The sequence below is a fragment of the Strigops habroptila genome, chromosome 1 (genome assembly GCF_004027225.2).
Source record: "Strigops habroptila isolate Jane chromosome 1, bStrHab1.2.pri, whole genome shotgun sequence".
NCBI classification, from domain to species: Eukaryota; Metazoa; Chordata; class Aves; order Psittaciformes; family Psittacidae; genus Strigops; species Strigops habroptila.
This window is the reverse complement of record NC_044277.2, coordinates 125,813,954-125,835,107: the sequence shown is the minus strand read 5'-3', so window position 1 is coordinate 125,835,107 and position 21,154 is coordinate 125,813,954. Positions and strand designations below refer to the sequence as shown.

At 39.0% G+C, this 21,154-nt stretch overlaps 1 protein-coding gene across 6 annotated transcripts in view; it reads left to right on the top strand.

Moving 5' to 3' along the window:
* THSD7A (thrombospondin type 1 domain containing 7A) overlaps positions 1 to 21,154 on the top strand; it is a 269,899-nt gene that overhangs the window by 231,384 nt on the left and 17,361 nt on the right. For all 6 annotated transcript variants that reach the window (XM_030494595.2, XM_030494627.2, XM_030494606.2 and 3 more), the window contains 7 exons: positions 7,777 to 7,955; positions 11,529 to 11,534; positions 12,211 to 12,344; positions 13,831 to 13,984; positions 14,801 to 14,942; positions 15,413 to 15,528; positions 20,810 to 20,927. In XM_030494595.2, the coding sequence (XP_030350455.1) occupies positions 7,777 to 7,955; positions 11,529 to 11,534; positions 12,211 to 12,344; positions 13,831 to 13,984; positions 14,801 to 14,942; positions 15,413 to 15,528; positions 20,810 to 20,927 (849 nt within the window). The remainder of the gene's footprint in view (positions 1 to 7,776; positions 7,956 to 11,528; positions 11,535 to 12,210; positions 12,345 to 13,830; positions 13,985 to 14,800; positions 14,943 to 15,412; positions 15,529 to 20,809; positions 20,928 to 21,154) is intronic.

The window sequence follows — 21,154 nt, the reverse complement described above, 5'->3', positions numbered from 1 at the left end:
TCTTGTATGTTATAACCGAGTCTATTGAATCTGAGACGTCAGTTAGAACTTTCTGTATCCACTTGTATTAGGATGTTTTTAAATCTTTTTTTTTTTTTCAATATTGTAACCTGAAGCAATGCAAATTTACAAACAAAAAATAGAAAAGTGTTAAAATGTAATTGACATTTTAATTAATGTCAAGTGCTTATTCTAAAATAAATATATTTCCCATAGGAGATTCTAATCTAGTAGATTCTAATCTAGATTTTAATCGAGGCTTAGGTTCTCAAATTGTTATTAGGATACTTTGCTGTTTCATAGCTTGTATCTTCTCTAAGATTATTTCTAATATATACTGCAAGCCATATTTGTCCTACTGTGTGTTCTTTAGGAATATGCTACCTATTGCCCTGCATCAGAAATGCTAGCTTAGGCCTCTGCATTGTGGTGCCACCATATCTGCCCTGTCAACAGGACATCAGTCATGAAGCAGTCATCCATCAACTCAAAAACCTGTAGTTAGTTCACCAGAGACACAGTTGCTGATGCAGAAGATAGTTAAGCATTAACAATTGCTCACAGGTTTTGGGGCTTTGAAGGGTAATCCTTAAAAAACAAAAGACAAAAAAAAAAGTCTTTTGGAGTTCAATCTATCTTTCCATGGCTAGGCAGGAATACGAATAGTCTCAAGAAATGCATACATAATATTCTGCTACAAGTGAAATGCAAATAATTGTATATTTCTTTGTCCTAGAAGATGAGAGCCAGGAACTTTATATTTCCTTGGGGATAAAAAAAAAAAAAATCAAAAACAAACAAAAAAACCCCAACAAACCCAACCAACCAACCAAAAAAAAAAAAAAAACCCCAACAAAACCAAACAAAACTGTGTTGAAGAATGTAAACCATTCTGACATTGCAGTTTTTTTCTTGGAAACATCGCATGACATATTAGTCATGAAAGCAGGAGCGTAACTCTGTCAGTCCTAAGGACAAAAGAGTTCATGTAAACACTTTCTAAGATGTTCTTTATATCTGCACCCTTCAACTCAATATTCATTCTGTTCTTACAAATTGCAGGTGCAGTTTGTGGGGGAACAACCTCATATCCACCTACTTAACCTGCTTTGTCATTAGACAAAGTGTGAAGTCCATTAAAGTACTCCATTATAAATTATCCACCACATCTGTTAATTACTTTGTTCTAGAGTCCAGATTTCATAGCCAATTAGCAATGGAATAACAAACCTTTTTTCCCTTTCAGTAAGTAGTTTAGTTCATACTCCTAGTGGTTCAAAGCCATTTGTTAAATTGTGGTTCAGTAATCTTTAATGACAGAATAGCCATGTTCTTGTTCATAGTAGACAACTAGGGGTTCAGTAATCTTTAATGACAGCATAGCTATGTTCTTGCTCATAGTAGACAGCTGCCCATTTCACAGCCTTGTGAAGTTCAGCTGATAGGAACTGAAATAATTGAGAACTACTTCCCTGGGAAAATGAACAGGCCTTAGGAGATGGGCATCTCTTTGCACTACCATTCTAGACCATGCAGGCCAATGCTCCGCACCACCGTATCCCAAGGTCTCATGTTTCTAATGCAGAATCATAGACTCATCTAATAGGTAGGGTTGGAAAGGACCTTAAGATCATTTAGTTCCAACCCCCCTGCCATAGTCATCCTTCAGATGTTGTGGGAAGAAGGAAGAGCTGCAGGAAGCATGCTATGAAAGAATTTAGTCAGGAGGAGAAACGGCAGACAAAATATGGACATAAAGGACTTCAGCCTTTACAGTGTTAGTCTTCCATTTCACTGTCCCTCCCCCACCTTCACACTCTCTTGCTCAAATCTTCTTCATAGCCGCTTCACTGCTCTCATTCTTTCCTTCTCTGCATCTGTTGTATTTCTACCTTGGTAATTTCTTGGTTGTTCTTTAAACCTCGAGGCTTTAGCATGACATTTGCTGCAATTATATTATACAACCTGGCTGTGTGATATAATTGTGTGATATTCCACCATACAGACACCCACTCACTCACACATTAGAGGACTTCCTTTAATAAGATTTTACACTGTCTGACACAAGGGACACCCTTTCAGCGATGATTAGATCAGAGTGGAAAAAAGACTGAAAATTGAGAAATGGCTCATTGATGTCCTTTTCGTATCAGAAACTACGCATCTGCATCACCAGTCCCATTTGCTTGTAATATTTCTGGTTTCTGTGTTTCTATGATTTCTATATATATTTTTTTTTTTCTCTGTAACAATATGCTCTCTTCTCACTTGCTAAGATTTTTACAGCATGGACAAGGTTTACAAACACAAGCACCTGAAATTTAACAAAAACAACCAAAACCAGAGAATAAACTTTTCGAAGTTCCTGAACATCATCTTTCTTGGATTTGAGGGGTGATGGATATAAACTTCTGGAGATTAGCACCCTTAATCACTCTAAAAGATATGTTGACATACACACAGAAAGGTATCTGAGGTGATGACATGCTTTTTCTGAAAAATACCCTTAGATGGGTAGTGGAACAAGTCATCTGCAATGAGTAATTTATTTTTTGTTAATTTGGTCATAGAAGAGTAGAATGGTTTGGGTTAGAAGGGACCTTAAAGATCATGTAAGTCCAACCCCCCATGCCATATATTTAAAAAAACTTGCATTTGTTTCTTCCAGGCATGAATTACAGAGGCAGAAATTTAACAAATGCTGAATGGCATAATTGTGTAATTGTAAGAAAGAAATGATAAAAAAATTGTAAAAAAGAAATTTAAAAAAGTGTAAAAAGGAAAGAAAAAGTAATTGTAAGAAAGGTTTCTTCAGAAGAAAAGTTATTAGAATCATAGAATCATAGAATCATAGAATCGTAAGGGTTGGAAAGGACCTTAAGATCATCTAGTTCCAACCCCCCTGCCATGGGCAGGGACACCTTGCCCTAAACCATGTGGCTCAAGGCTCTGTCCAACCTGGCCTTGAACACCGCCAGGGATGGAGCATCCACAACCTCCCTGGGCAACCCATTCCAGTGCTTCACCACCCTCACTGTAAAGAACTTCTTCCTTATATCTAATCTAAACTTCCTCTGTTTAAGTTTGAACCCATTACCCCTTGTCCTACCACTACAGTCCCTAAGGAAGAGTCCCTCCCCAGCATCCTTGTAGACCCCCTTCAGATACTGGAAGGCTGCTATGAGGTCACCACGCAGCCTTCTCTTCTCCAGGCTGAACAGCCCCAACTTTCTCAGCCTGTCTTCATATGGGAGGTGCTCCAGCCCTCTTATCATCCTCGTGGCCCTCCTCTGGACTCGCTCCAACAGCTCCATGTCCTTTTTATGTTGAGGACACCAGAACTGTACGCAGTACTCCAAGTGGGGTCTCACAAGAGCAGAGTAGAGGGGCAGGATCACCTCCTTCGACCTGCTGGCCACGCTTCTTTTGATGCAGCCCAGGATACGGTTGGCTTTCTGGGCTGCAAGTGCACACTGCCGGCTCATGTTAAGCTTCTCGTCAACCAACACCCCCAAGTCCTTTTCTGCAGGGCTGCTCTGAATCTCTTCTCTGCCCAGCCTGTAGCTGTGCCTGGGATTGCCCCGACCCAGATGTAGGACCTTGCACTTGGCTTGGTTAAACTTCATAAGGTTGGCATCGGCCCACCTCACAAGCGTGTCAAGGTCCCTCTGGATGGCATCCCTTCCCTCCAGCGTATCAACCGAACCACACAGCTTGGTGTCGTCGGCAAACTTGCTGAGGGCGCACTCAATCCCACTGTCCATGTCACCGACAAAGATGTTGAACAGGACCGGTCCCAACACCGATCCCTGAGGGACACCACTCGTTACAGGTTTCCAACTGGACATCGAGCCATTTACCACAACTCTTTGCGTGCGGCCATCGAGCCAGTTTTTTATCCACCGAGTGGTCCATCTATCAAATTGATGTCTCTCCAATTTAGAGACAAGGATGTCATGTGGGACAGTGTCGAATGCTTTGCACAAGTCCAGGTAGATGACATCAACTGCTCTGCCGCTGTCCATCAGTTCCGTGGCTCCATCATAGAAGGCCACCAAATTGGTCAGGCAGGATTTCCCCTTAGTGAAGCCATGTTGGCTGTCACCAACCACCTCGTTGTTTTTCATGTGCCTTAGCATGTTTTCCAGGAGAAACTGTTCCAAGATTTTGCCAGGCACAGAGGTGAGGCTGACTGGTCTGTAGTTCCCCGGGTCTTCCACCTTCCCCTTCTTGAAAATGGGGGTTATATTACCCTTCTTCCAGTCATCGGGAACTTCACCTGACTGCCAGGATTTTTCGAATATGATGGACAGTGGCTTAGCAACTTCATTCGCCAGCTCCTTCAGGACCCGTGGATGGATTTCATCAGGTCCCATGGACTTGTGCACGTTCAGGTTCTTAAGATGGTCTCGAACCTGATCCTCTCCTACAGTGGGCCTAAGGTCTTCGTTCTCACAGTCCCTGCATTTGCTTTCCAAGACTTGGGTTGTGTGGTCAGAGCATTTGCTGGTGAAGACTGAGGCAAAGAAGTCATTAAGAACCTCAGCCTTCTCCAAATCCATGGTAGCCAGTTCTCCTGATAGCTTCTGGAGAGGGCCTACATTGTCCCTAGCCTGTCTTTTATTTGCTACATATCTATAGAATCCTTTCCTGTTATCTTTTACATCCCTTGCCAAACTTAATTCTAGCTGGGCCTTAGCTTTCCTAACCTGGTCCCTAGCTTCTCGGGCAATGCTCCTATATTCTTCCTAGGCCGCCTGTCCTCGCTTCCACCTTCTATAAGCTTCTTTTTTCCCTCTAAGTTTCCTCAGCAGCTCCTTGTCCATCCATGGAGGTCTCCTGGCCCTCCTGCTGCACTTTCTTCTAGTCGGGATGCAACACTCTTGAGCACGTAGCAGGTGATCCTTGAATACCAACCAGCAGTCTTGGGCCCCCCTGCCCTCTAGGACTGTATCCCATGAAACCTTACTAAGGAGGTTCCTGAAGAGGCCAAAGTCTGCTTTCTTGAAGTCCAGGGCAGTGAGCTTGCTGCACGCTCTTCTCACCGTCCTGAGGATCTCAAACTCAACCATCTCGTGATCACTAGAGCCAAGGCTGCCCTGGAGCGTTACATTTCCAACCAGTCCCTCCCTGTTGGTGAGCACAAGGTCCAGCATGGCACCTCTCCTCGTCGGCTCCTCTACTGCTTGAAAGAGGAAGTTGTCTTCCACACAATCGAGGAACCTCCTGGATTGCTTGTGCCGGGCCGTACCGTCCCTCCAACAGATGTCAGGATGGTTGAAGTCCCCCATGAGGACCAGGGCCTGCGAGCGTGAGGCTGCTCCTATCTGTCTGTAGAGCGCTTCATCCACAGAGTCCTCTTGATCAGGCGGCCTGTAACAGATCCCCACCGTAATGTCCCCTGTTGCTGTTTTCCCTTTGATCCTGACCCACAAACACTCTGTTACCTCATCACCCGTCCCCAGACAGAGTTCCATACTCTCTAGCCTATCACTGACATAGATAGCAACGCCCCCTCCCCGTCTGCCTGGCCTGTCTTTTCTAAACAGCCTGTAACCTTCCATTCCAACATTCCAGTCATAGGAGCCATCCCACCATGTTTCTGTGATACCAATGACATCATATTCCCGTAGCCTTGCACACATCTCTAATTCCTCTTGCTTGTTCCCCATACTACGGGCGTTTGTATAGAGGCACCTTAGCCGAGCTCCAAATGAAGCCGACTCAATGGCTGGGGCAGCTGGAACATCTCTACATCGCTCCAAGCACTTATTACAGGTGCTATATATATAATATAACAGAAGTTATATTGAAAGTAAAAGCAGCATTTCAGAATCTCAAAAAAATTCATAAAGCTATAAAACCTTTACTTCGTTCTATTAGAAAATAAATATCACTAAACACTTATTGTTTGGAGGGAATTGTTTCTTTTTGTTTTGTCCATTTTCCTTCAGGAGTTTCTTGATTGTATGAGTATATGTTTTTGTATAGCACCTAGGAGTGATTGTTAAAAACTGATTTCTGGGGAAGATACAGAGTTTGGTATTTTTGCAGTCAAAGTTCATTGTAGGATGGGGATCTGAGATAGGGTGCATCGGATTTATAAGACTCACCCAGAGATACCAGGTAAGCTGAAATGTAATCAATTTTTCATTTACTGCTGCAGGGCAATCTATGTCACCACTTCTGATATACAGTGATATGATCTTAAAAAATATATTTTGTTAACACAGTGTACCTTTCATACAGTATCACTGAGCTGGTCAATCAAATGGAGAGAGATATTTAATAAACATGCTTGTAATTCAAGTTAATAACATTCTAGGAATTTTAAGGAAACATTTGGTGAACAGTAGTTTCACACTGCTCAAATTCAGGAAGTGGTCTGTGTATTTATAACTGTTTAACAATTCCAAACAAAGGAAAGCTGTAAAGGATTAAATCATCACCTGAATTTGACCATAAAATTTTCTGAATGTTACTGTATGTTTTTTAAAAAAACCCAACCTTCCGTTATTTTAATCTAAAACAAATTAATGGAAGCAACTAGAAATAGTTATATAGAATTGAACTCCATTAACTGTTTTGATTCTTTACACAACTTGTGATAGTTCTGTACTGGTTGCTTTTAGAAGAGACAGAATAGCTTTACTTAGAAGTATAGGTTAAAAACATAAGGCTGTCGACATCAGCTCTGATTAAAATGGCAATGATTGCTTTCAAACTAAGAAATATTCAAGATATGTGAGAAACATTTGAAACCATGCCTAGAAAACTATGCCACTCATTTGAGAATGATCTTACCAAAGTATGTGTTAATTTTGCAACCATGTTTATCAAATATTTTAATTCACTTTTAAATGCAATGAAGTTTCTTTAATCTTAAAAGTGAACATTTGCCAACAGTAAATGTGTTGCACATTTGACACAGGAAAGGGGAGAGGAGAGTTCATATAAGTTTGGGTATAGTTGTAGTAAAAATGCAGTAAAGGCCAGTTTTTTAGTTGAGATTTTATAGCTTCTGCTGTAAATATTGGCATAAGTGACACATATTGTAGAGCTATGGCATATGTTGCATTTGAAAGAAAGACATTTTCACTTATTCAGTGAATTGAGGGCTCATGTTACTCCCTGCAGACCATGTTATACCCCTTGCCAACCTCTCAGGACCGATGACTTATCCAAACCAAACATCTGCTTTTCTATTCAGTGCAATTATTCAGTGTGCTACTGGGGCAGATGGTTGTTAATCGGCAGATCATTAATGTGGCAAGCCACTCTCTCTCTCTAGCCTTAGAAAGGTCACAAGGTGTTAAGTTCCCTCGCTCCAGGCTGGTAAGATGCATATCTTTTGATTCAGTTGGATTTTTGATGTAGAGAGCAATTGAATTACTTAATATAATTAGGGACAATATCTTTTAATTTTTTTTTCCTTAAAAAAAATAATAATTGTTTTACAGTGTAAGAATGGTGCAGCCAAGAAATGGTTAGCGTCAATTACACTGCAACTGTCAGAAAGTTACAATGCTGAAATCTGGTGTGAATCCTAATCAGATAGAGGTGAGGATGCTCAGCTGCTACTCTAACACAATCTCCAACTATATGTGTCAATTTTCTGCAGAATTTAATTTAGCCCTAATGATGAAGAAATCTCTCTATTCACACAGTCCTGTCGAGTCAAACTTTGGACAATCTAAATGAAGTAGACTGGGGCTTCAGGGAGAAGTGGCAGAGTGACATGCTGAGAAGATTTCACTTTCTTTTCCATTCACGCAGGTTATATTGAGGAAGCCTGTATTATTCCATGTCCCTCAGACTGCAAGCTCAGTGAATGGTCTAACTGGTCTCGCTGTAGTAAATCCTGTGGGAGTGGGGTAAAGGTTCGGTCTAAATGGCTCCGTGAAAAACCCTACAATGGTGGAAGACCCTGTCCAAAGCTAGATCACGTCAATCAGGTAATTTGATTTATATTTGCATTATTGATACAGCTTTTTCTATACCTCAGATAATTCTTTCAGCTGTATTGTTTGTTGATGTGGAAAAACCATACAACATAAAAGGGCAGATGCAGGTAGAAAGAGGAGTATATGTTGGTTTAGATTTCCTCATTCAGCAAAGGATCTGCCTTCATTACTTCGTCATCTACAAGAACTTAGCACATTTTCTGAACTGCAGATTGGAGACAATAAAACATTCTTACATGCAGATTGTGAAGACCACATTTGTTTCTGAATATCTTCTCTCATAGTGGGTAGGATGTCTCAATAGAGATTCTCAAACTGGTAACATACTTAATGTTATTCCCTGACCATTTTAGATCAGAAAGTAAATGAAAACTTCTCAGGCACTCACACAGCACCATCCCAGTGTCCCTTAATGGGTTCAAGCTGGAGCTTGACCTTCCAGGTGCACTTGCTCTGGCACTGCACTTCCAGTCGGGAATTCACTTCTGAAGTGAAACTCCCAGTTCTCCCACTAACTGCACTTGATTTTCCAATATAGAGTAGTCTGGCTGCATAGTCTGGATCCTCTTCAAGTGAAACTAAGCCAGAAAATGTGATTCAAGAGCACACTTAGAGTGCTTTGACCACTAATTAGTCTTTGGGACCAATTTTAGCACTAGTCCACATCAACCCCCTGAAATCTGTTTGGTCCTGTTTGCTTGGAAAGTTTTAGAAAGAAAAACCTTCCTTGTCAATTGACTTATGTTCTTCAGAGTTCATTTATATTCGTATTACTGTTGAATTTAATTTAGTCTGCAGAGGCATGTTAAACAGCCGCACAGTCTTCTCTGTAAATATTCAAAGATTGAATAAAAATGTGCTGTCAATTTACATTTGAATAAAAATGCATGTGCTTAATATTATCCTATTGACATTTTGCTAGCAGAGAGTGAAATGGCTTGTTAATCTGATTTTCTACTTTAGGGAATGTAATTAGTTCTAATTTAGAAAATAATAAGTGTTAAACTGTAGCTAATAAACTAAGTTTGTGATCTACTTTAACAAAATACAAACTAGAATGAAGGTTGCTGGATTTGGGTCAGCATGTAAATATGCTTTAAATTAGGAGGAATGTGTTTCAATAGGAGCAAATTATAGTCTCTGCAGAAGTCTTTTTCTTTCTTTAGTATTCATGTAGTACATAATAGGCTTGTATTTTTCTGCATCAAAGGTGATTTTGCTAGAGGTCTGTTAGCCACTTACATGCAACACTATTGCCCTCTACCGGTACTTTGACTCGAGTTCGATTTGTTGCTATATTACATGATACTTGCCAAATGACTAATAGAGGATTCAAAATGTAATTATTGTAAAAATAAAATTGAAATACAGTACCTTCATGGAAAAGGAGCCCTACAAATAAGATAGGAATGTAAAACAATACAGAGACTATATTTTTCAATTCTAAATACATTCGATCTCAATTCAGAAGCATGCAGGAGAATACACGTGCATTCTAATTTCGAGTTGATTATTTAATCTAAATGTGTTCCACCACTCATTCAGCTGGAAAACTACTGACTCTTCAGAATATTTATTTCAATTATTAAATGTAATTTATTTAGGTATTTATTACTTATACATGTAGCGTGCTTATCTGCATACATACAAAGCACAAATGATTAGACCAAGTCTTTGGTGCCCATGAGTATGTGGAAGATGATATACATAGGGGCTATGGTGTAAAATGAGATCTAGGAATTCTGAACTCTGAGAAAAAACTGCAAGATGTTGGCTAGCCCATGCAAGAGAAGTTCGGAGGGAGGATGCTGGCAGTCTGGTAGTGTGTACATAAAAGGCTATTGCAAAGAAGGAGGAAATAATCCATTTTCCATGGCCAATGTGGGTAGGATAAAAAGCAGTAGGCTTAGACCGCTGCAAGCAGGTTTGGGTAAAGCTTTGGGAAAACTTTCTAATGGTAAGGCTAGTGAAACATTGAAATAAAGTGCTTAAGGCATTTGTCAAGTTTTAAGAGCATGTTGCTCTATTTCTGCCAGGGCTGACATGTATGACTGTATTTTGGAGTGTGAATGCTGGATGTTGTCTCATTGGCATCTTTTCTCCTGGGCCATGCATGCCAGTGTGATTCCCAAACCACACTCCAGCTGAATGAAACTTGCTTAGTCCTTGCTTCACTAGGCCGAAAGTCTTCATAATTACAATAATAATAGAGTCAAGTTTGTTATAAAATTGTGCCAATGGCCTTCAGAGTCCTTCAAATGAAGAGGCTAACCTGAGACTGTTAGAGAAAATATGGACATCTCTCTCTTCATTGGCACCAGGCATTATTTGCCCCCTTATCCAGCAGGTGGGTATGCAATCCTTACACTACCCAACTGCCGTGGCCTGCAGTCACAGTTACAAAAATGCCGGTAAGGTCAGGAGAACACCATTAAACACAGGCAGTGCGATACAGAGTTCTCCTTTGTCTTTCTGGCAAGATACCAAATTTTTATGTTACTGGAAAGGCATATGAGGTGTTTATGGATTTCTTCCTATGCCAACCAGGGTGAGAAATATAGGGATATTTCCCTAAATTAAAGCTTCCTTATTCTCATTTTGGAAATCCCAGACACTTTCCACATGGTTACAAATTGTGCAGAGTCCAGTACCTTCCTTAACATGCATTTACACCACCCATCTTTATGCCTGAGTTAATGCTTATGTAGTTCAAAGAAGGCCCGAGTATGCTGACTGTGCTCATTTTCTTGTGCATGGGCTGATCAGCTGCATACTGATACATCAGTCCCTCTACACGTTCATTCTTCAAAGCATTATTTTTTTGTGTCTCTGTGACTGGTGGTATTTTGTTGCAGGTTAACTGATAAACTGTCAAACCATCAGCCGTCTTTTTCTACCCAAGCAGTGTTGCTGAGAAGAAATGAAGGACTTGTTTCAGACAAAGTCTTAGATGGTCTAGAAATATTATTGTGCTGGCTTGATACCCAGAATGATATGTGAAGTTAGCTGGTATAAGATAATTTTGAGGCAATGGGCTTTAAGTAATGTATGCGTAATTAAGCTACTCAATGAAGGACTTACTTAGGAACTTTTGAAGGATGAGTACTGTCAGTTCCTTTTATTCCCATGAATCTATTGTGCTTGATGCTGTCAGAACAATTTCATTTAATAAAGAATTCTAGTATCCTTCAAAGCCATGGAGGATTTTCTCGTTTTAGGGAAACTGCATTCCCTACTGTGTGAAGAGTTGATGTTCATTACAGGCAAAAAGAGAAAGCAGTTTTATCGTGTGTTAGGGACTGAAAAAGAGGGTAGCAAATTCACAGTCTCTTCCCACCAGCTGTCATTTATAAACTTTTATTTTCTTCCAAAAGCAAACTTGCAAAAATGCCTTATGACAGCAAGGGAGATGGAAGAGGAAAAATAGGATGCCTTTTGCTTGGCAGAGTTCATAAAGTATTTGAATAAAAGCAAAATTAATGCCATTTAAATACCGATGTGTCACTCTAATCATTCTTTTTATCTTTGTTTTTTCTTTTGGGTTCATGAAAAAATGTTCGTCAGGCTCAGGTAAGAGTTTCTAAAATAGAGAGATAACCTTAACATGTGCTTCATGATTGTGCTCCACTGTTTATGTTGTCTGTTCTTTTCTTGTAATGTATGGCTGATAAAATATATGGAACACTGTATAAATTACTATATGACATATTATTTCTAATTTTTATTCAAATCTAAACATAATACCAATGCTGGTACGCAAATATATTAAAGTGATTTTATGTATCCATAATGAAAAATAAAGTGAACCTATACTGGTATAGCTTACCTTGTGCTCACATCTCTTCAGAAATGGAGAAACCCCTCAGCTAATGACAATGGGATGGAATAGTTGAGGATAGATGTGAAAGATAGAAATAAAGTTTTGACAGAGTTTTAGCATCTGTTTTCTAAAAGATATACTCATGACCTAGCCTAGTTACAGGTTTTATGTTAGTGGAAATGGCATAGCATGAGCTTAGGGGCAGAGAAAACCAGGGAATCTGTCATTAGATGTCTTAGCTTCTGAATTTTGTTATTTCTCTAGTTTTCTATCAATCGGCTATTTTATCTGTATTATTACTATAGCTCCTAAATCAGCAAGTTTACATTTGTTATTCTTACCAAAAAAGAGCCTTTTTTGCATGATCACTGTTGCATGTTTATCTTACTTGTGTGCAACAAAACTGACTCTCAATGTGAAATCCAGGTGTATGAGGTAGTTCCCTGCCACAGTGACTGCAGCCAGTACATATGGGTTACTGAGCCCTGGAGTGTCTGCAAGGTGACCAATGTGGACTTAAAAGAGAACTGTGGCGAAGGTGTTCAAACAAGGAAAGTCAGGTAAAACAGTACTGCTTCTCCTTCACTTTAGAAAAATGTTGTTTATTGAACCTGATCTAGGCATCTTCTATGCTTGCTCTTCATCCTAGAGCTCTAATCAAATGAATTAATTAAAATTAACCACACATGGTATTGTTCAACAGCAAGTAAAGCAGCACATGGAGTTTGGGTTGGTTTGGGCTTGTTTTGTTTAATGGCTAACAACAAAATGACACACAATTTATAAATCTTACTAATAAACCATAATGTGAATTCAGTTTGAAGGTGCAAAATGAGAGCCGTATACAGTGAACTGCTAAATGCTCTCCTTTCCCTACCAGAAGTGCTTATAAACTGGCACATTTACACGATTTTGTTCACAATAGCACTGTTTTCTCAGTGTAACCATTTACTTCAAGAAGGTCAAAGTCTTAATCCTTGCTTGACCAAAGTTAGAAACACTATACATAACTAGTTTCACACAGTAGCACGTAAACAAATTCCCACAAGAATACTCTTTAAAAACTTTCCAGTATGAAAAATCAAAATTAATCGGGGTTTATGTTGAAAAATAGACCTTAACACTACCATCAAAGATAAAGAAAGAAAACATTTCAGCCCTTTGGGACTGAAACCATCTAACTTTTCATTTATTATCACATAATACCATTAAAGTACTAAATATGCTCCTGCTGTATCTCTTGTGTTTGTTTACCTTAGAACAGAGAGAGTGTTTAAAAAATTAGTTTAGTTTGATGATGTATGATAGCTGTAAAAAAATAATGTGGTCAAATGAAAGAAACTCCAAATATTTCTCTGTGTGTGAAAGGCTTCCTATTGATATGAGCTTTTGTCTTGCAATTCTGGAAAACAGATGCAAGCCTCTTAATTTGAATGATCCTAGTCCTATACTAGTTGGTCTTCTGCTGACAGGTGGAAGGCAGAAGTTAATAGTAGATGCCACTGCACTGGAAATACTGTGAAGACTGTCGTCTTCAGCTCTATAAAACTAAGCATATTCATTTCTCATCTTAACTGAGCCTCCATCTGCTAATTTAATATAATAGTAGTTAAAAAGCTTCCATGAGGATTAGGGATCAGTGCTAGCAATATAAAATTTTAAAAGTTTTAGTAGTTCCAGATTGAAAATTATTAGTTGAAGCGTGCACAAAATATGTCTAAACTATAACTGATTTGCATTATTCTGGCTTAGAGGTGAGCTAATGTCAAGTAAATCACCTGCCCGGAAACTGTCAGCCAGTTACTGAAAGGGACTGTCTAAATTCTATGTATTTCTTTATATGCCTGTCGACTGTAAAAAAGAGGATTATTTTTGTCTCTTCAGCTTTTCTTTGATACTCATAGATCAATACTTAGTTCTGTTACTTCAATTACTTCATGATTGTTATGTGCTGACGAAATGTTAAAATGTTTCAGAATACTATGGAACAGAGTTGCTGTACGTAATCCATGGCAAATGCAGTTTATGTGCAGTTCTTTTTTCCAGGTGCATGCTAAACACTGCGGATGGTCCTTCTGACACTGTAGAGGACTATCTCTGTGATCCTGAAGAGATGCCACTTGGTGCTAGAAAATGCACGCTACCGTGTCCTGAGGACTGTGTTATGTCTGAATGGGGATCATGGTCTCGATGTTCCTTGGTAAGTATAGTGAAATGTAACATTTGAAAATGTATATATAAAGTATTGTGCAAAGATGCTGAATTAAGTAGTGATTACACACATAAATATCTGTATTTACTGTCAGCTTTAGCGTCATTGATCGTTGGTTGCAAATAAATTGCGCCAATATTTTCCCTTAAGTGCAAGTGTTCCAAAACACAAACTGTAGTGTCCCCAGTGGTCATTTTTAAGTGTGGGGTAGGTTCTGTGTGGTGGAATAGCTTTGGCAGTGGCTTGTGAGTCTGTCTTTGAGCCTAGCTGTCAGGCTCTCCATAGCAGTGCAGTCACTGTACTAAAAATGGCACTATCCTGTTACGAGCAAAATCTGTAGATCAAGACTGGGCATAGAAAGATCACTTTGGGTCTTCTCTCCCCTTCCTGCCAGCAATTTCAAAAAGAAGTGTCAAAAAAACTGCAAATCGAACATAAAAACGTGTTTCAGGACCTCTGAGTATTCGGGCTCCAATGCACTACATTATAGCGTTTGGAAAGCGAGCATTTCAGTATCCAGTTTATGCGTGAAATGTTTCCAAAGCAGTAGTACTGAAATATGAACTAGTTAGGAACATACCAAGGTGTTACTAAGTTAGAAGATACTTCACCCTGGGTGCTACCAGGGTGAAAGAGCAGACTAAATTCTCTCTGAAAAAACGAAATAGTTTCCTTACACAACAGCATGAGCCCATTATTTTAGATGTGTTTTGTGAATGGATTATTTAAAAGGCAGCTATAATGTTGCATGAAAAGTTTTTAGGGTGCCAAAATACCTAAGCTGTTTCCAACCTCCCTTTCAAGCCATGCAATGGAAGTAGTGTCCGTGAAAGGTCAGCTGAATCCCTGAGACAACCAAATGATGGAAAGTCTTGTCCTACTTCCACCGAGACAGAAATCTGCACTTTGAACAAAAACTGCTACCACTATGACTACAATGTGACAGGTATTTATGGTGTTATGCTCTAGTGACAGCCTGGGACTATGGCTTACAGGCTTACTTGTCCATTCACTTACAGGGCAGATTTTTCAGCTTTCTGTTATTATCTGGAGGAAGCTGTGGAGCTTATACTGGAAAGTGATTCAGGCTATTTAATCCAGATAAAATATTACTGGTGGCTTTGCAACTTGGGTGAAGTGTGCATGCTGTAACTCCAGGAAATTTATTTCTCCTATAATTTTGTGATTTCCTCAAATTCCATGAAGATGAAACCAAATACAAACTTTTTAGGAAGGTGTCATGCCACTATTTGCAGTAAAAGTGGATGTTTCAAAAAATGTGTAGCAGCTGGCTCCATGAGCTTTTGTGTTTGTAAAAGTTGCTTGTGAGGATGATTTTAAGAATTAGGTAGGAGACTGGATCATTATGAGTTTTATCTAAAATGTCTGCTACGCTAATGAATTCTTTGTTTCCAGACTGGAGCACATGTCAGCTCAGCGAGAAGGCTGTGTGTGGTAATGGTATCAAAACACGGATGCTCGACTGTGTTCGCAGTGATGGCAAATCAGTTGACCTAAAGTACTGTGAAGAGGTGAGTGGGTACCTGTGAGTAAGCTCCCTTCCAATGGTGCTAGTTAATGTTGAGCCAGCTGAGCTATATGGCATGTAAACCATCTTTGCCAGATGTTTTGCAACACTCTTCATGGATTGTTAAGTACCTCTGAAATGAACTGTGCTATCAACAGGGATTTTTATACGATTTCCTTTGGTTGCTTCTAAGTGCCTCCATGAACATATGCTAATTATTATGTCCTGAAGGAAAAGACACAATAATTAATAAAGTAGAATAAAGGTAATAAATCTTAATCAGAACACTAATCATCATTCTAATTTGATACAATTTCTGCATGGAGCCTTGGACAGCTGCCAGTATCAATCATTTACTCAATGCGTTAGAAAATATTTCTCGTGCCATTCTGCAGCAGGGCTGAATGCTAACAACTTCTATCCAGCTGTGCAATGCAAAAGATACCCAAGCTAATGTGAAACAATGTGCAGCATGAACGCAATATTAAATAGGAACATATATGGAGAACTAACTATTAGACGGGGCCCTTAAATTTTGAAGGAGCCATTTGGCAAATGTTTAAACTAATTTAAGATTTGACAGCTCTGATTTTCTGACACTGTGTGTTGGTCCTAATGTTTTCAGTTGCATGGAGACAGTAATGTGAAGGAAAATGGAAAGACAACACAAGTGCTATATTCAGGGCAATCCTACATATGTTTCTGATGGAAGGAAACTGAGCTCATTTCAGCTTCCATTCCCTTGCCACCTTGACATCAGAAACAAAATCACTTGCAGTGGGAGACTAAGGTTGAGTGAGCTCCACAGCAGCTTTGGTACCAACACAGCTTTTTAGCTGAATCTTCCTGGCTAGTAGCTGCTTTCCTGATTTCAGGAACAAGTGGAGGGAGTCAGGAACTCATCATGTACTTTGGGCTATGGTTTTGTAATGGTCTATCTGGCCTACTTAGGCTTCTCCAATCCCCTCTGACATTCTGGACTCCTGAATCCACAAGTTCTTAGCAAAGGCAGGCACCCTGCTTTTGTCCCAAGTTCCTCCTTCACACATAGGTTTTGGGTTTAGAATGAAGTCTCATAACTTGATCATTTATGTCCCAGGAAAAAACTCAGGATCTGGCTACCTACCAGCAAGCTTCTCTGAAGTTAACAGGGGAATGCATTGATGCATTCTGTTAATGTCTTGATGCGTTAAAAGAAAAAGAAAAAAGGGCTCTCGGGTTATTTTTAAGAGACTGCAATATTGATTAATTCATACCAAGACATGATTTAAGACATGCATCCACATGAATATTTCAATAAAATAAAAATGCTTTATTTAATTTTAAGGGGGAGGAAAGTTCTTTTACCATAAAGCCAAGAAATTATTCCTGTTGTTAACCAAAGATTTTGAGCAGCATTTAGAACAAATGATTACGTTGTACATTGAAATCTCATTGAAGAAAACCTCTGGACCTTTCCTGCTTTTACAAAATTAAAGTTTATTACTCAGAGAAATAATTAGGGCAACAAAATAATATCTCAAAAGCTACTTGTCGTAAATGACTGGGCAACAGATGTCACTGAAGTGGGGTCCTGGCTTCATCAGCAACCACTGTGAGACTGTCTTATTTGCTGTTTTTATTTGCTAGATCACACAGAGATACATTGTCCTGTGGAAAGCTCTGATCCACTCCCCGGTCATACTGTTAAGACCATTTGTTGAATTAAGAAGTGGTACAATGAGGTCAAAAGCTGATCCAATAACTGTGAGGAGTAAAACCTGTTAACCTGCTTAACAAGAAAGCCAAGCTCTTCAGATTTTACCAGACCCTTCACTCTAAAGATGTAAAAGCCAACTCTGTGACCTTCCAGGTCATGAGAGGAGAGTATCCAAAAAATCATCAAAATGTGAATACATACTGTTCACTTCTTACTAATTTAATCACAGATAATCCTTCATGGTGTTTGGTTTGTTTTTTTCCTGTCTTTTGCATTATGAGGTTAGTGCAGAAAGATTAAGGGAATTTCAAAATAAGGTGCATGTGGTTAGAAAAGTTGATGCAAAAAGAAAGATGGAATAATTTTGTAATAACTTAGCTAATGGAATATCCCCTGGGTTGTCATAAAATTTTATCCTAGATGTGTGAATAAAACAAAAGTTTTGTTAAATTTGTATGTAGTTACATTTACAGAACTATGATTCTTACCATTATATGCAGAGAAAAGAGATCAGAATAGCTAAACCTACCCTGATCCCTAAGAAATTAAGATGCCTGATGGCAATGTTTGCGTTCCTATACAACATGTGGTTCAAGAAAATAATAAAAGCCATATATAAAAAAAAAAAACCCAACCCTTCATGTTGTCTTTTGACTACCCCATCTCCAGGTGTGAGCATCAGCATAGTTAAATACTAACATTTCTTCCAAGCTCCTGTGTTCTGGTTTCCTAATGCACCCATATGATCTTGTGTTTGTTTCAGTCAATCAGCTAAAGAAGCTAGCCAGTCATCCTGATTACTGCCAGGATAAATCAGTTTCTACAGCTTATTTCCAAGTCCTCGTTATGTGAACATAGTTCCCTTCAAACTCTCAAGACACAGTAATACTGGATTACTTCGTCTCTAACTTTACAAAATTAGCACATCACAAGAACTTGGCTTGTTTTTTACTAGAGTATTTGAAAATCATATCACCTAAAGCAAGCTGTTCCTGGTTATATTCATGTTTATGGGCTTATTTTTATGCATTTATCTTTAATTAAAGATGAGAAAAGCCTGGAAACCAGCAGTTTTGTCTGCATTATGAAGCAATCTTTTCTGTTCTAATGGCAAATAGTCCGCTTGTCAGATTACATGATTAACCTCCAGCAGAGGTTAATCTGCAGTGCTAAACATTCCTGTAAACAAATGCAAATACTTTTTGTGGATCACAGGGTTTGTAGAGCATGCTGGCCTGGCAGCCTGCTGCCCCTGGCATGTGTGACCAGGAGTACAGGGCGCTCATCTGTAGCTTTCAGTATGACTCCTCCAGTACTTGCCATTCTTTAATCAGAAACCACAACTCATCCAGAACAGAGACTCTTCCAGAACAGACACTTAAGAGAGCTACTGAACACTTTTCCAAATGTTTTCTAAGTTCTTCAAAATGAATTGTGGTTCATCAGTGGAAGGAAAGAGAAGGATGAGAAAAGAGTACGTGAGAATACTGGCAGCCTGGCAGTTGTTCCCCCAATCTATTTCAGCAGCACTTCAGTATTTAAGACATGCAAATGGCAGCTCGCTGTGGGTAGGCTGGCCTTCAGCTTTCTCCTCTTCACCTTTCTATCTCTCTTGAGCTTTTCCTTCTCTAGATACCGAAGTCCAGCTGAGAAGGCCAGTCTTCAAAGAGAGTAGTCATGTTACTATAATTGGCTTTAAAGCTTTTGCTCAGAAAGTTTGACCCAAACATAGATTTCAAAGACAGTTCTCTAGTTTACCCAATTATCCGAATTCCAGATTATGCAAAGGTTTCAGGTGTTGCCTGTGTGCAGTAGCTGCATAATCATTATGCTGTACCACAGAGAAAAGCTAAGAACTCATTCTTTGATGTGTAAAACAGAACAGAGGTCCAAAACCTCATTTGTCTCAATAAATGGTACTGCAAATGCAAATTTAAGATTTGGTGAGTCTATCAGGGTTAGACATTTCCAGTACTTGTGGTAGTTTATTTATGGAGGACATGTTAATGTTGTGCCTAATTATTGCTCTGTGCTTGCATTTAGTAGGAAATAGTGGTTTTATTTCCTTTTTAAAGTCTTAACTGCTGGGTTTATGTCATTAACCTTTCCAGTCATTAAAATTAATAGGTTTTGAAATGTCTAGTTTGCCTTTATTTTTTTTGGTTTTTTTTTTAACTGTGAGGGTTTTATGTTCTTAAAGATGTCCACAATCTCCTGGGATTCTGAAAGGCCTCAATGATGATCAAGGTCCACTGGTGAGGGCTAATGAAGAATGGTCTTTTATGCTAGGAAACTCTTCATATTGTCATGATTGATTTTCTTTCACATTTTATATCATGCACACTGTAATCAGCCTGTCCTTTCAACTCATTCTGAAGCTGTTCAGGCTGCAGGGATTATTGTTTTCATGCTAATATTTTTGCAATCAGTTGTATTCTATCTTGCATCATATATTCTTATGTGTGTTAGTGAGAATATCTCTTTCCTTCCTTGGATGGGGAAAATCTGGACCACAGGATTTTATAAGAACATAGAAATGGCTTTACAGGATCAGACCAAAGGACCATCTAACCACTGTACTGTCTCCAAGCATGGCCAGAAATACTCTTCCTTCCCTGTGGGTGTTTCATCATTTGTTAGTGTTAGGCTGACTCCCGCCAAGAGACGAGCTCAGTACAGAGTGTAATTATGGGAAACATGCGAGTCTGGCTATTTTCTGTGTCCCCTTCTCTCGTACTCCTCCAGCATATGCAGCTGTTACTTTAAGAATGTTATAGAATTCTGATTTTGCAAAGCTTTTCAGAAAAACATGTACATTTATATTTTTTAAAAAACAAATTAATGTCAATATTTTTGCATACAGTCGAATGGGTAGCATAATATATATAAAATAAACTTACACACCACATTAGGAAAAACACAAGAGGCTTAAGCAGATGCCTAAGGAAGAGTAAGAAGGACAGACGTACACAGGTTTCCACCTACTTCTCTCTCAGCCCCACCTGTTTTCATCTCTTGGACTGCATTTGCCCTGTGTGGATTCTGTGTGTTTAAACCTTCAGATTTATCTTCCATTAACTTGTTCAGTCTGTCTTGAACTCCTATAAACTTTTAGCAACTGCAGCATCTTCTGACAAATAAACTGACAGTGCATGTTCATCCTCCTTTTATTAGTTTTGAACCTGGCTCCTAGCATCACTTGAATTCAGCCATTAATAGCTGCTGATAGTTCAGTATTTTTATATTCCTATTTCAAAATACATTATTGATACTTCATACTGATAGTTCGTCCTTAACCTATTGTATAAGATAATACTGTAGAGCTGAAGCCCTCCATTTATAGGTTGTAATTTGGAAAATAATTGATGAAAATAGGATTTAAGCATGTATTTAGAAGTTGGGATATGCAGTAGGTCTGTCTTGATGTGAGATTTTTAGATGTCTTAATTGCTTTACTTTTTATTTAGTAATGACTTCATGCTTACTTAAAACTTTAGTTGTCTCAGATTCACCTTGTCCAAATGCATAGCCTGCACAGATGGTGCAGACTGGGTGTTACATGCTCACTATTGAGTTTTTCTTTTAGCTTGGATTGGAGAAGACATGGCAAATGAATACATCCTGTGTGGTGGAATGTCCTGTGAATTGTCAGCTCTCTGACTGGTCCCCTTGGTCTGAATGCTCTCAAACATGTGGCCTTACAGGTCAGTATGTACCTTTGGCATATTTTAAAGACTGGGGTTTTTTTTTTCTGTTCTTTAATAAAAGCAATAATACCTATCTTCACAGAACTAGAAAATGTAGCTAGCTGGTGAGAGTGATGGGGATTTAAATCAGCCTTAATTCATGGAAATAATATGCTTCAGTGAGGCTGTACTCACTGAAGACAATGAGAATTTGGCCCTGAATAGTTTCAGTATTTTTAACAGAT